Below are 16,578 nucleotides of genomic sequence, written 5' to 3'. Positions count from 1 at the left end.
TCAATTTCAACACTATAACTCAATGCTTTCTAAAGTCACCTATCTTCTGAAATATTACCTGTACAACTGTCTTCACGTTGTTGTTGTTGTTGTGGGTGATGTATTGCTCGGTGTAGATACTGTTGTTTAGAAAGAAGCTATGTCATGAAATGGAGACTTTTTGAGCTAATGTCTAAAATTCACAATTATCTGATCCTACACAGTACTGCAGATCTCTTAAACTCAAGTATTCTGGAATGAAGAACCCCCATTTTACTGGCATCCCCCCACTGACTTACTGTGTTAACAGTGAATATCTGTCACTAATCTATGAAGACAAAACTGTACCACAAAAGAAAGCCAGATACTTTGTTTCTTGCCATATATTTCCTGGGTCAGCCTATGCTTTTGTCTTAAATCCCAAGCCTCTACCTTCAGTCATTAATTTTCTAGTGGTACAGAAAACAGGGGAATGTGTTGAGTGGCAGCATGAATTCACCTTGAGTATGCAGTTAAAGTCCAAACTGGGATGCGCTATAAGGCAAAATCCCATGGTTCTTCTAAGACTAAATTGAGAGACCAGTTTGAAGAGAAAACCTGTAGATCAAGAGACTTTAAAGAGGGGCAAGGCTGATGATTCAGTAGCTAAAGCACTTGCTGTATCAACATAAAAACCAGAGCTCAGATGCCAACATCTACATGAATGTTGGGTGGGCATAGTGGCTTGTCAGAAATTCTAGTACTCAGAACATGGAGACAGGAGCAAGATGGTAACCAGATGTGACAAACGTATGGGTTCAGCTAAGATACCCTTCCACAGTGAATAAGGAAGAAAGAGATTGAGGAAAATTCCTGGTGTCAACCTCTTGCTTCTACAATTATGTACATGCACTTGTACAGTATGTGTACCCACATACATTTGAACATGCATACACAAATGACACATGTGCAGAAATGAAAGATCTTAGAAGATATAATAAATATAGTAAGTATTTTCCTTAGCAAGGTTAAGCACAGTGTTGAAGGGTGTATTTTTGGATTATAAAACTAATGAAATACAAAAAGTGGTAACTATTGAACTTATGGTTATAGTTATTCTGGAAAGAATAAAAATGATTATGTCTGGGACAGGGTATTTGCAAGAGTTTCAATTTTTATTTCATCACTTACGTAATAATTCCAATAGTGTAATAAAAGTTGATCACTTTCTATTTGGAAAAATAATAAATTGAGGAAGCTATCTCTTGCTACCACTATTAAATATAGTTCTGGTAGTTCCAGATAAATAAGATATTGATTAATACAGATAGATAATTCATACATATACATACACACATAGTAATAAATAGATGATAGAAGATAGGTAGGTAGATTATAAATAAATAGATAAATCAACGATAGATGGTGATAGGTAGAAGACAGAGAGACAGTGATAAGTAGATTGTTAGAAAGAGAGAGAGAGAGAACAAAATCTACAAAAACTGCTACTACAACTAACAATTCAAAGAACCAAAATTGCAGGGTACAAGATGAACAAGTAACTACATAAAAAAACAATGAGCAATCTGAAGAGTAAATTAAGACTATTGAAACTTAGGATAGAATTCATATAAATAAAATATCAAATAATAAATGCAACCAAAGGGTAAAAAAAATCATACAATTAAAATATAAAGCACCCTTGAAATAAATTGTCTTAAGTAAATAAAAGAGCAGCTTGTGTTCTTGTAGAAATAAGCAATATCATTAAGATGTTAATTCTACCCAAACCAGTCTACAAAGTCAATAAAATCTCCATCAATATTACATTTCTATTTTATAAATTGAAAAACCAGTTCACATAAATTTCAAAGGGCTACAAGTAGACTAAACTTATTTGTGTTAGTCACTATGGATGGGGTACTACTGGCATAAGGGTAGACAAATACAGCAGATGAGTTATTGAGTTCAGAAATAAGCCTGTTCCTTATGGCCAACTGACTTGCAACAGAGATATAGAACATTCAGTATAGAAAGAAGTGTGTCTTCAGTAAATTAAGCTTAGACAACTGGTATCTACTGGCAAGGAAATGAAATTCCATCCTCTACCTCAGACCCTGTAAAAAAAATGGCTGAAATGAATGAATCAACTAACAAAATAAGCTATTAATCAATAAAATTCTTAGAAGAACAATCAGGTAAATTTTAAAAATTGTGGCTTGAATAATGGGTTTGTAGCTACTATACCCAAAGTATGCTGCACAACACAGAAAAAGATGGATAAATTGGGTTTCACAAAAATTAAAAACCTATGAGCATCAAAAGACAGTCATTCACATAGAACTGGAGAGACAGCACAGCAGTTAAGAATACTGGAAGCTCTTGCCAAGGAGCCCAACTCAGTTCCCAGAACTCACATCAAGAGGTTCTCAACTACCTGTAACTCAAGTTCCAGGGGACCTGATGTCCACTCCTAACCCTGAAGGCACAACATGCATACGGTGCTCATACTCAGGAATTCATATATTTATATAATATAAACAAACCTTCTTAAAAGTTAAAGAAAAATGGGAAAAAAACATAGAATACATGAACGTTTTCACAAAGCAGATTCACAACAATAGTCTGGTATCCTAGTTATATAAAAAACTAGCATTATTCAACAAAAAATGTAACTCAATCTAAAAATAAGTAATTTTGATATATAATTCTACAAAGACGCATAAATGCCCAGCGAGCACATCATGAGATACTCAATATAATTAGTCATTAGGAAGATACAAATCAAAACCATAATAACACAACATTAACTGGATAAACTATGATAACAATGTTTATAAACCCAAGCACTAGATAGTCTAGGTGTGGGTGAGAGTGACTTGAAAACCCCAAACCTTGCCAGTCAGAATTAAGATGGTACAGTTGTTATAGAAAATAGTTTGCCCATTCCTCAAACAACACAATACATAACCTTTCATTGGAGATATATTTTAAAATCTAGAAACAGATGCTCAAATAAGTACATGTATCCATATGTCCAGACCAGCAATCTTGCAACACCAAAAAGTAGAAGCAGCCCAAATGGACACACCAGGGAAAAACAGATAAGCACACTGTGTTCTCTCCACACAAACAATAGATGATTCAGCCACCCGCAGAACACAGTATAGTGTTATCAGCCATAAATGGAAGTGACGTGATAAGATGTGCTCTAACACAATGAATGAACATTGATAACGTTCTACAGAGTGAAAAGAGTCGGGCACAAAAGGACAATCACTGTACAATCCCACATGTATTAAATATGCAAAATAGGTAACACATAAAGACAGAGAGAAGATCGGTATTTCTCCAGGATATAGAAGAGAGCAGAATAAGAAGAGACTGTACACTAGATAAGAGCTTTAAACTGTTACTTTCCTGTTATTGCGGCAAAACACCACAACTAAAGAGACTTGTAGAAGGAAGGGTTTCTTTGGACTTACAGTTCTAGAGGGGTAATCATCCATTGTGGCAGCATTAGCAGGCATGGTGGCCGGAGCAGAAAGCTAAGAGTTTAGAGAAAACTGCAAGGATGGAGTGAGGTCCTAAGCTCTCAACGTCTACCCCAGTAACATAATTCCTTCCATGAGATCACACCTCATGAACCTCGAAAAGAGCACCACCAACAGGGGACCAGGTAGTCTGATATCTGTGACTATAGGGCACATTCTCATTCAAACCGCTACACGGTCTTAGACTAGCTATGCTCAATAATGTTGCTACCATTTAAATGTACTAAGTGCCGTGAATTTGTTCAGTTTAAAATTGTTCGCTTTATATTGTATGAATTTTCTGTAGCAAATCATATGGGTTATGCTTTTTAAAAATGACTCTTTGTCCCACATACTCCTCTCTACCAAACCTATAGGAGAGACGAGTACATGCATTTGTTCTTTTGTGTCTCGGCAGGAGAAGTACAGAAATGGTGGTTCTGAAAGGGCCACTTAAGAAAAAGAAAAGTTAACCTCCTTTTTCTGGCTCTTGCTCATTATGTTAATTATTTCATAAAATGGAAAGTTTCCATTTCCCCTCACAGAGCAAATGCATTGTAACACATTTCCTCTGGCTTGGTGTCAACCGTTTAAAACACATGTTTCTTGTATTTTGCAGACACACTTGGCAAGTGCAGGACAAGATTGATGCCAACAATGTGGCTTATACAACTGGGAAGCTCAGCTTCCACACTGACTACCCAGCCCTCCACCATCCACCTGGGGTAAGGTGAACTTCACCACATTTTCCACTAGCCAGGCCAAGGGAAAAGGTTCTTCTGCACTGTCGAGATTAAATACCTCACCACCACATTCATCTTATGCGCATCGCCTTTTCTGAAACCTGGTCTGAACTCGCCAACAGATGCCTAAGTCCTGAACAGCCTCACTATGTAAAGGGAAAGGGACATTTTCACTCATCTTCTTTAAAAATCAGTTCTTTATTTCTACTTGGAAATAATTATTGGAGCATTTTGCTTTGCCAAGGCTGATCTGAAGACAGCCAATATATCTCGAGATGTGTCTGCGCATATATCACTCCCATGAGAGTTAAAAGAAAATGAAATGTGGAAACATAGCGTGAAGTCACATGCCTGTCATTTATATCAGCAAGTGAGTTAAAAACTTGCCAACTTAGGGTTCTGTGAGCTGGTTCAATTGATAAAAATGTTTGCTGCACAAACATAAGGATCTGCATTCAGATGCCTGTCACCCAGGTAAAAAGGTGTCATAATGTATACGTGTCTGTAATCCCAGCTCTCAGACATGTTGGACAGATAGAGTAACTGACTGGTGAGCTCCAGATTCTGTGAGAGGCCCTATGCCTAAAATAAGGTGGAGAGTAATTGAGGAAGATACCAATGTTGACCTTTGTGAGAGAGAGAGAGAGAGAGAGAGAGAGAGAGAGAGAGAGAGAGAGAGAGAGAGACTTTACCCAATTCAACAGAACAGCCAATAGATGAAGACCACTTGACATCCTGAAAACACATGGGCATGTATACACCTTCACATCACAGGCATGCATCATATAAACACAAGGTTGAACTGATGGACAGTACACGTGAAATGAAAAATTTACCAAAATACTACTGGGGGAGGGAGGATGTAGCTCAGCGGTAAACGTGCTGGACCAGCATCTATGAGGCTCTGTATTCAATCCCTGATAGTGACAAAGAATAATAATGAATGCTTGTTATTATTAAAATAAACAGCTAGATACTAAGCACATGCGTTTTTACTATTTGGGCTCTGTACAGCTAAGAGGTTATTGTTTTTAGTCATCTGGCTCTTGTCAGCTGCTACGTTGGCTAGGAAATAGCTCACTTCAGATGATGTTGAGATGGTTTGTCTCTGTTCCCCCTAGTCTAGCATCTTCCAACAGGCTAGCCTAGGCTGTATCTCATGGCAGCTGGCAACATTTTCCGTGGGGAAGCCAAAGCGTGTGTGAGTTCTTGGGACCTTGGCCAGGAATCAGCATAAGGTCTCTTCGGTGATGGTCTGTTGTTCCAAGCAATTAATGAGGCTAGCCCAGCCCGAGAGGATAAGAAAATGGGATACTCACATGAAAAGCTGCAAAAATGAATTGTAAAGGAATATCAACATAAGGAGCAGAAGAATTGTGCTAGCATTGGAAGGCCTCTCCTATCCCACCCCAAGTTTCCCTGCCAAAGAAGATGCATCGTGCAGAGCAGTTTTCCCCGGAGACTCCTGATCACACACTTTCTTTATCTTTACAAACCATCATCTTTCAAACCAAATAAATTTTTACAAAAATCATTATTTTCTCAAACCAAAAAGCAGATGGTCAGGAGACTAAAGAGAGTGTTGCACTCAGTTTTTAGCTACATTGATCTGAACTGAAACAACTGCCTATAAATCTATATCTCCAGAGGTAGATAAGAAGGTGGTCAACTCTCAAGTCAATTAAGAACAAATGGGCAGAAAAAAAGTCAAAATGAGTTTCTTTTGGTCATCATCTTAACTGAAACGTGTTTTCTCTGTGCCCCGCTTCTTACACATTGTTCTTGCCAGAATTAGTTAGCAAAGCTAGTCTCGTACTTGGCTTCATATGTTTCAAATTATTCTATTGATTGGAAAACACCACATGGTTTCTGTGAACCAAATGATGACAGAGAGATGACTCCTCTGATCACCTTTATGGATGGGAGTTGGAGAAGGAGAGAAACAGAGAGGCTTATACTGAATGTGGCCCAGCGGCACCAAACCGCTCAACCCATTCTGCCTGCTAACTATTGCTTGGAGATATCAAATGTAAAACGACTTAAAAAATGGAGCTGAATAGCTAAAAGTCCTACTTGAACTTCTAAATTGTTTTTTGCTCTTTCTGAATTTAAGTCTGAAACTAAGTTAAAACTGAAATCCTGATTAAATGATTAAATGGCCTCCTAAATATACCTAAAGCATAATACAGTATTTTAAGCTTGCTCAGCGCTTCAGTTTCTTTTCATGATCTCTCTTAGAAGTCCTTTAGGGTAGACAAGCTTGCTCAAGCCCTGCGGTATTGGATGAGGATATAAAGCAGAAGGCTTTTCTAGGATGACCACTAATGAATAAGGAACCTGGACTTGAGCATACATCTCTGTCTAGATTTTTTTACACACCAGTATGATGCCAAACTGGAGTTACTGATTTCCATAGGATGTGATGTGATAGGTTATTTATACACACTGTCATATTTTACAAAACTCTGCAAGGACAGTAAAATGGACCTTGAACTTCTTTGTATCTCAAAACTTAAAGCAACTCGTGCACGCGTAGAGGCATGAGAGATGTCTAGAGAAGCCACCAAGTGTGGCAGGGCAAAGGAGGCATCCAAAGCCAATGACTTCCCATGGTCTTTAAATAATGAACCCTGACATGTTTTTATTCTAACAGATAAATACACATCGGCTGTCTCATTGTGCAACTTCCACTTTGAATTATGCAGAAATCTTAATAACAAAGTTTGATCTTTTCTTTAACAAATAGAAAAGGTAAATGTCCTTTCCCGTGTATCTTAAATGATGTGGAAAATGAGTTTCCTAGCGAGGGTTCGGCTCGATCAGGATGAGGAAACATATCTTAAACGAGACACAGATGTGGCTGTGCTCACTTTTTTCTCTGGGCCAAAAGTCACATGCTTCCATAAGGAAATATTTAGAAAGGAATTTTTTTATTCTGAATGATTTATGTGATATAAAATTGGGTTTTATACATGACAGGAGTATATTTAGTTTTTTGGATTAGTGGTTAAAATGTTGTCAGGCTTCATAATCTATTTTCTTTTATAAGATTGTATTAAAAAATAATACACAAAAGGAGATATTATTTGGCCTAGCCATATGTGAAAGATATCAACTGACCTTTTTTAAACTAACATTTGAATCAGTGGGCTTATTATGGCAAAATTGATAAAAGTTTAACTGTTGTGATTCTCCTGAGGACAAAGCTGTGTTCTTGTTGTGTCTTCTGGAACTCTGTAGACCTGCAGCTGACATGGCTATTTATCCTTTATTTCAACGTGTTGCCTGATCTCTCCTTGGCCTTCTTAGATGACCTTTCTAAAATGGTTTGATCAGTTAGTGCACATATTTTTCAAGATTAAAATTTGCCTCTATTTAAAGATTGAGTAGGTATTAACTTGTTTAAGTCATCTTCCAACAGTAGGATTATTGACCTTTTTGCACCTAAGATTGGATTTTTTTTTAAGATTGGATTTTTTTATTGATTTTTTTGAGACAGGGTTTCTCTGTGTAGCCAGGCTGGCCTCAAACACACAAGATCCTTCTGCCTCTGCCTCCAAGTGCTGGGATTAAAGGCATGTGCCACCGCCACCAGCAAGTCTGGATATCTGAAAGCTCTATAAATGGACCCCTGAAAAGAGAGGGAATTTCTGTGTTTTGGATTTGTGACAAATGGCCAAAATTTGAATACTATCTTTGTCGCATATTAACTGAATTTTTAATTAAGAAACTATGACACCTATATTTCAATCATTCCATCTGCAAAATTAAGATAAATTTATAAAATTCTAAGTACTATTATAAAAGTAATTTACATGCCACAATTACCATTTGAAAGTAACTTGTGTGCAAATCATTAAAACTGCAAGAAACCCAGTGACTCAGTGGATAAAACACCTGCCAGGCATGTGTGAGGACCAGAGTTTGGATCCCCACATTGCAGCCCTCCTAGAATTTCGGCACTCATAAAACATACACAAGGGACCCCTGCTCAACCTACTCTGCTAGTTCACCTTATTGGCAAGCCCTTCATTCAACTGAAAAACAATGCCTCAGTGAATAAAGTGGAGGACAAAGTGGAAACCCGTAATGCTAGCTCAGGCTTCTGCACACATGTTCACATATATCACACACATATGTACCCACATGCATGTAAACATGCACACACACATACGCACACACTACATGCAGACATGGGCAAGAAATAAATATCAAATACAACTTTAATTTAAAATCTTTAGCCATAATAATTATATTTAGAGTTTATAAGGCCATGTGGAACTGGTGCTGATTCTATTACACAACAAAGAAGAACATGTCTGTCACTGCAGAAAGCCTTGATGACCACTGTTCTAGACCATCTGTGGAGAAAACCAAGCGAAATGAATATTTTTCTCACTAACTCTAATATCCACCCATGTATGGATATCTGGTCATGTTTTATTCTCTTGTTCTCTAAGAAATCAGTGAGACAATAATTTAAAATGATTAAAATTAGTAAAAATGAAGTTTGATCAACAGAATGCTGGTATTTCTTCCAAGCAGAAAAGCAGGTTCTAAATTTAGGTACTCAGTACCACCAATCTAGCCACCTACCAAAAGGAATCACAAAATCCATGAAACCTCTGTTCACAAACAATCCTTTTAACTTTTCTGATTTGATTTTGAAATTGTAATACGTTCACCAAGTTCTATCAAAACATAGTTAAATTAAAACTCTCCCTCCATTTGGGTTACTACTTCTGATGTTTTTTTGTGTTTATACACCCTCCCAAAGTCACGTCTTACCTCATTGCCATTATATCTTCAAGTCTGACCTGTCTCATTAGAGTTGCAAGTAGCTATGGCCTAGCCCATTCCCATCTTAAAATCAGTGTGCCTGGGTGACACCAGCAGACTACTGTGTTATTTTTCAGTTCAGTTCACACTATCTCCAGAGTCAGTGTCCCTTATGCACAGCAGAAAGTACAGTGATCCTTCCTCTCACATTTAAGACTGTGCATGATGAAACCTACCCATTACTACGCTCTGCTGCAGCCAGTCTTTTTGTTATTCACTAAACTGTATTTTTCCAGCTCTACCAGCACAATCACCTATTCGCATTCTCATTTTTATGTAACTCAAGCCTTACCCATAGTCCTCTGCTCAACTCAAACCTGCCTCTGCTGTTGCCTTCCCCGCCTGCTGCAGCATGCTGTGCTCCCTGCCTGCAATTGGTATGTGTGTGATCTGGGAACTTTATTTCTATGCCCGTGTCTTCAATGGCAACAGGCTTGAATTATACCACAATACTTTAAGCAGCTTTTTCATCCCTGCTTCCCCTCAATACTGCCATCAGAGAATCGACGTTTTTAAGCTTGTTGGTTTTTGTCTATTTGTATCTTTTTGAATATTTAGCATAGTAGTCTTTAAGAGTGGATGCCATTGTTTTTAACTCTATCTCCATTTCTCCTTACAGGTTCAGCTTCTGCACTGTATAAAGCAAACAGTCACAGGCGGCGATTCTGAAGTTGTCGATGGGTTTAATGTGTGCCAAAAGCTCAAGGAGAAGAATCCTCAGGCATTCCACATTCTGTCCTCCACCTTTGTGGATTTTACAGACATTGGAGTGGATTACTGTGACTTCTCTGTGCAATCTAAGCACAAGATTATAGAGTGAGTAGTCTTAGAAATCCCCTGCAGTTGAACCCCAGAAAGCTTTGATTGACTCCACAGCTTTGGTTTAATAAAAAAAAGACCAAAAACATGCCATTAAAAAAAGTTACCAAATGGCAGGAAATTTGTTCTCAATCAATATTATATCTTTTGATAACTCGTAATTCATACATACTTCATTTTTAAGTATAAGTTCTGCCTTTGTCCATGTGATTATAGCTGTTGGAAAGCTTACAGCTGGAAGTGAAAGAATAAAATAGAGAATACATAGATCCAGGAGTTAAGTCCTGTCAACCAGAAACTGTCATTTTTTTTTCTTCTTAGCTTTGTCATCTTGTTTTGGCTTCGTTTTCAAAGATAATCCTCACAAGCTCCAAGATTTTCATCATCCTTTGTGCTAGCAACCACAGCACAAGGGTAGCTTTTGTTTTTTGAGAACTGTGGCACATCTGTGATACCCTGCCCAGGCTTGTCGAAGTCTGTCCATGAGACAATCACCAGGATGACCTACCAGGACCTTGCAAGTGCTGCTTGGCCATGTGCATCTCTGGAGAATAATCTCTCTCATTTTAGGCACATGGACTAAAATACAAAATCTCTCAGAAAGTGCTAAGTCATCAGAGATCGTAGTTATGTTCTACATAGATGATTTTATGCTATTCTTTTTTAACTTCAGTGTGAAGACATGCTGAGAAACATCTTATTTTCCTCAACCACGTTGGTCTTTCATTTTTAATTATGATACTTTTATTTCTATTTGATTTTTATTTTTTATATACTCAATAAATCCTCTCTATACATGTTTGTATATATACGTATGCATGTGCCTGTGTGTATAGACACATATATGCGAATGTCCACGTGAAGGCTAGAGGATCTCTCTCAATAGTTCTTCACCTTATATTTTGAGACGGGGTCTCTCGGAAACTCACACGTATGCAGAAAGCACTTAACCATCTGAGCTATCTCTTCCACCCTATTTTTTTCTTTTAACATTATTTAATCATGATTTTCTTGAATATAAATAGGGCACTGTTTTAACTGTTCATTGAGAATTGCATTGTGTGCTGTATTTTTAGGATGTCATGTATTTAATTATATCTCAGTCAAAACTGGGAAGCTTTACACTTTAGAATTGACCTGTATTATTTCAGAAGAAATAGCAAAAATAGTATAGAAATAAGGTCATCAAGTAGATATCAAATTCCTCAGTTCACACACACACACACACACACACACACACACACACACACACAATTCAATCATTTAGTAATAAACAGTTTACTGGAGCCAAGGAACTACTTAGTATTTGGAATGCACCAGCGGGGGAAAAAAAAAGATCCCTGACCCTAGAACTTAGATTAAGGAGTGGGGTGAAGTTTTTCAGCCAAATTTTAATCAAAGTTCAAAAACAAAGCAGAATGCTCCAAAAGCAAAGGAAAGCAGAGTTCGTGTTAAAGGGTGTCTGTATTTCTACAGACTTTTTAGGGATAAAACTTACATTGTCAAACTTTCTTGACAATTTCAGCAAACTGCTGAGCATACATTTTATGGGTAGAAATAAATGATTTTCTGGAGATGTTGGATGGAAAATATGGAGAATAGATGAGTTTCGGGGAAAAAATTAGATAAAAATAAATCTAAGGTGTTCTTTGGTGATTGTGAGATGAAAAATTTTCACCTTTGAAGATATGGTGTCTCTATACAGCTTATGTTGTGTTCATTCTGAGATATTCAGCCTCAGAGTTTGGACAAGCACCTGCTGCTGCCCCCAGCAACTCAAGAGTCCTAGTTATAATGTGACTATTAAATTCAAACACTACTTTTAAAAATTCTACTTGGGATTTTAACATGATAAAAACCAGTACAATAATCTAAATATTGTACATATATCTAAATTATGTCTAAATTATTATACACATATCTAAACATATAATATACGTATGTGTAAACGCCTCATCACCCATTATGTTTAGTTTGTATATTTTTATGCATTCTGTATTTTAAACATATCTCCTAAGAAAAATTGACCCTTATTAGATGTGCATTTTGCCTAATAAACAAAACAGGTTGGATGATAAAGGCCAAGTAATTCGCATCAACTTCAACAATGCAGTCAGAGATACAGTCTTTGATGTCCCCGTCGAACGAGTTCAGCCTTTCTACTCTGCTCTGAAAGAGTTTGTGGACCTCATGAACAGCAAGGAATACAAGTACACCTTCAAGATGAATCCAGGTGAGTGGGGGAAAGTGGCATCCAGACTGGTATTACAGCAGACTATTAATGAGAAGCTGATTTGCCTAAATAGAAGAATCTTGCCATTTCCATTTCTAGGCTGTTGACTGTGTCTCGCCTCTCCTCCCAGTCCTTTTTGCAAGCTCTCATGGAAATCCTAGAACATGAAATTTAAGAGCCTCCAAACTAAGGACACTTCAAAGAGAGGTCAGATGAAGGCTATGTCTGATATTTAGGCTGTTTTGTATTTGCTGTCCTGATAGTCACCTTCCAAATAAGCTTTTTGAAAACTCTTGCCATCTGTGTTATTTTCCATATTTTATTAAAGCCACCGTGACTCAAATCCAAGAAAAGATGCTTTCTTCCCTAATACCAAATGCTGTAATATATATATACATATATATATGTATATATATATATATATATATAGAGAGAGAGAGAGAGAGAGAGAGAGAGATAAAGATAGATCAAGAACACAAGTTAGATTCTAGAAAACGGTTTAGAAGTTGCAACATGAAGATCACACACAGTCCTGAAAAGGCATCACTTCCTCTCAAGACAGTGAAAAATGTAGAGTACAAACGAAGTTTATTTTAAATTCCTCTGCCTTGCTAAACAAAATTATCTTTGTAATTCCCACTCCAAAATTCATGAGTAATTTTTATTGATAAAAACTTACTCGCGGGGCTGAAGAGATGGCTCAGAGGTTAAGAGCATTGCCTGCTCTTCCAAAGGTCCTGAGTTCAATTCCCAGCAACCATATGGTGGCTCACAACCATCTGTAATGGGGTCTGGTGCCCTCTTCTGGCCTGCACGCATACATGGAAGGAATGCTGTATACATAATAAATAAATAAATATTTTTAAAAAACTTACTCACAAAGATAGTAATACTAAAATCAACCAGGACTCGGCCTGTTCCAGTGACTTGAAACAAATAAGGAAACATGGATACTTTTTCTAGACAATCTCTACTAATTAGAATGTCACAAAACTTGAGCCATTTTTTCTTGTTATTTTTTTTAATTGACAATAAAATTGCAAATGTTTATCACACATATATTTTGAGATATGTATATATTATGGAGTGCATTGTAAGCAACTTCCAAATTTCTAAAAATGACAGAGATATCTGGATGCTTGAACAGTCAACCAAAGTTCTTCTCTAACACTGGGGCATCCATCTTCAACCTAAAAGCCTAAAGCATCCAGTAGACTTTTCAGTGAAGCAGGAAATTTGAAAACCTGTCCCACTGTATTGGCAAAGTTTGTCAGTTGCTTTCCTCTGTGTCCTGCCGAATGTCTGGCTGTTTCTTCTGTAAAATAGGAACTTGAAAGACCATCCTGCCTTGTTTTAGTAAAGCTTAGTGGTCATTTTCCTTTGGGTCCTGTATGTCCAGTTTGTACAACATACTGTCAAGTAGTCCAGACAAGCACAGTTTCTTGTCCAAATAGTTAGCAAATTCTATAACAAGTTTCTTTGATGCCCATCATCCTCTTTGAAGTATTTGGTATTGCCAGGAGTGGACATGTCACACTATTGAGAAAAGTCTAAGTTCTTAAAACATTTAAATGTCATTTTTGTACGTCTTTGAAGTGCTTGAAGATTAGTTACCTAGTTGAAATAGATCTTTGTATACCTTAAAAAAACCTAACTAATATGGCTATAAGTTTGACTATTATAGATGACCATTGATATGTATTTTAATTAGGTATTACATTTTAAATGAACTATATAAACATAATGCCTTAAACAAGAACAGAAATATACATATAGTATAACCAAATTTACCTTAAATTTGTATCAATAAGCCAAAATCCATACCAATGTAAAGTATTTTGGGATTAACAGTTGTTTTTTGAATTAAAGTAAACTCAATAAACTATCCCATTTTTGTCTTAACAATCAACCCTTTCCCCACCATTTCTATATCATATCCCCTTTTTCTCTAGAAAGAGATTGACTATGACCATTAACCTTTATAACTAAACCCCCTTAAGTGAAAACAAACATTTATAAACAATATTTGTGGAATTTGGACATAGTTCTCTAGACTGCTTCCTGCCAACTGGGGACACTGGTAATCTTATGTAGAGCCTGAGAAAATTTGAGATAATGGCCAAGTCCTGAGAAAACCAAGTATAACCTTTGTTGATAGATATCACCTGTCAATATTCAGGAGGTTTCTTTTGATTAAATCTGGCCCATCTTAACCTGGGACAAATCCATAGCCTCTTGTTTCCTGTGGAAAGAAAAACAAAACCACTTCTCCTAAGCAACACATCTTTTAAGTTCAATTTCGTAAATACATTTTCTGACTTCTCTTTTAAAGTTAAGGAATTTTTAAAATATTAAGGTTGGTGTATTTTATCAGTCTCTCTTTCAATCCCATGTCTCCCAGCAGCTGTCTCTTGCCCATCAGCCATAAAAAATTCAAAATCAACACAATAATATACAGTATCCAGACGCCCTGTGTACTTTCCATCTCTATGTGGCTTTTTTATTTTTGCTTATCTCTTTAAAGACTTTATTCTATTATTTTTAACTATTTCTTTATTTCTATAACTGTTGATACCCTTTTATTTCTTTCTTAAGCCTACACACATTATAAAACACATTGGAACTTATTCAGAGGTTTTTTTTTTTTTGTTTTTTTTTTTTTTTTTTTTTTTTGACCACATGAGCAAACCTTTAAACTGCTAAGCTGCATGTACCTCTGCCCACAGCTTTGGTGGGTAGCTCGGCCCACTTCTCGGGTCATAAAAGTCTAGCTTAAAGCTTACAACCCAGTCAGAGGTTCATGACCAAGAACTGCGTTAAACTTTTCCTAGAGCTCTAGAATGTTGATGCTTGCACTGTGGCAGGCATTTTTTACTTAGTTTAACATACTATCTGCTCAAGGGCTCACTATCTTACAGAAACTCTTAAAGGAGCCATCTCTTCTTATTTTTTAAAGCTTTCTCAGATCCTATGGAAATTCAAAAGCATCACAATGAGACGCCCTTTGTAGGTGGGTAGCTCTACTGGTTGGCTCAGTTGCTAGAACATGCTCTTAGTCTCAGGGTTGTGGGTTCAACCCCCACATTGGTTATCATTTATAACTGGAGGTTTCTTTCCTGCTGGCCAGTTACCAAATAACCACTCAGAGATTTAATATCTCTTATAAATGCTTGGCTAATGACTCAGGCTTATTATTAGCTAGCTCCTATATTTAAATTAACCTACATTTCTTATATATTCTTTGCCACATAGTTTGTGGCTTATTACCTTATTTTCTACATGTCTTGCTTCCTCAGTAGCTGGTTTCTCCCAGACTTTGCCCTTCTCCTGTATCTCTTCTTGGATTTCCTACTTGGCTCTATCTTGCCTTACCATAGGCCAAAACAATTGTATTTATTGTCCAATGATGGGGGCTCATATTCACAGCATACAAAATGACCATCCCACAGTATCTTGCACTGTCCTTATGGTTACTTGGAGCTCTTAAACTGGGGAAAATGCCTGTTATTGATGTCTTCAAAAGTAAAACAATGCAAAAGCTTTACACAGAGAAAAATCTTTTATGTAACCATATCCATGGCAGCCTGTCAAACTATGAAGTTTAAATGTCATAGTGTATATGGGGAACCACTGCCTATGGTTGTGTAACCACAGTTGATCCTAGCAAGCTCCAATGGATAGTTTTAACCCAATAATCATACAGATGGCCTTGGAAAAACTAAAGGGTCACAAAAAAAATCAAAAAACAAGAATCTAGGAAAGGAACTGAATGTGATGGGGGGTCAGCAGTGGTCATCTGAATGAGATATGAGAAAGTGAAGGGAGATTAATTATCTACATGTACAAATTTGCCCAATAACAAAGTTTATTAGGAATAAGAATGTAAGTTTTATTTACCAAAGAAACATTCTTTTTCTTGGTATGAGCTGAGTAGTGGTGGCTTCTCATATATTGCTTCCTATTTGCTTTTTTAATGAATACAATACATTGTTATTAATTATAGTCACTATGATAAGCAACAGACCTGAACATAGAGATTTTGAAATTTGCAACAAAAGGCATAATTTCTATCTTGTAAGTAATAACTCCTATGTTTGTAACTCATTGAAAAGCAAATTATTCATGTTGAAATTTTCTCCTAATTAGGTGATGTGATTATCTTTGACAACTGGCGCTTGCTCCATGGACGTCATAGCTATGAGGCAGGAACTGAGATATCCCGTCATCTGGAAGGAGCTTATGCTGACTGGGATGTAGTGATGTCAAGGCTTCGTATTCTAAGACAGAAGGTCAAAAATGGAAACAGAGCTGAGCAGTGGTAGCACACGCCTTTAATCCTAGACTTGGGAGGCAGAGGCAGAGATGAATCTCTGTGAGTTCCAGGCTAGCCTGGTCTACAAGAGCTAGTTCCAGGACAGGCTCCAAAGCTATATAGAAACCCTGTCTCGAAAAA

At 37.0% G+C, this 16,578-nt stretch overlaps 1 protein-coding gene across 1 annotated transcript in view; it reads left to right on the top strand.

Annotated features, from left to right (window-relative positions):
• Positions 1–16,546, top strand: part of Bbox1 (gamma-butyrobetaine hydroxylase 1) — a 49,373-nt gene extending 32,827 nt beyond the window's left edge. Inside the window, exons 5-8 of the mRNA XM_005364056.3 lie at positions 4,111–4,216; positions 9,693–9,889; positions 11,959–12,125; positions 16,272–16,546. Of these exons, the coding sequence (XP_005364113.1) occupies positions 4,111–4,216; positions 9,693–9,889; positions 11,959–12,125; positions 16,272–16,447 (646 nt within the window). The 3' untranslated portion in view covers positions 16,448–16,546. The remainder of the gene's footprint in view (positions 1–4,110; positions 4,217–9,692; positions 9,890–11,958; positions 12,126–16,271) is intronic.
• The last annotated feature ends 32 nt before the right edge of the window (positions 16,547–16,578 follow it).

The sequence above is a fragment of the Microtus ochrogaster genome (genome assembly GCF_000317375.1).
Source record: "Microtus ochrogaster isolate Prairie Vole_2 chromosome 14 unlocalized genomic scaffold, MicOch1.0 chr14_random_1, whole genome shotgun sequence".
In the NCBI taxonomy this organism is placed as follows: Eukaryota; Metazoa; Chordata; class Mammalia; order Rodentia; family Cricetidae; genus Microtus; species Microtus ochrogaster.
Note: the sequence above shows the minus strand (reverse complement) of the source record. Positions and strands in the feature narration are given on the sequence as shown.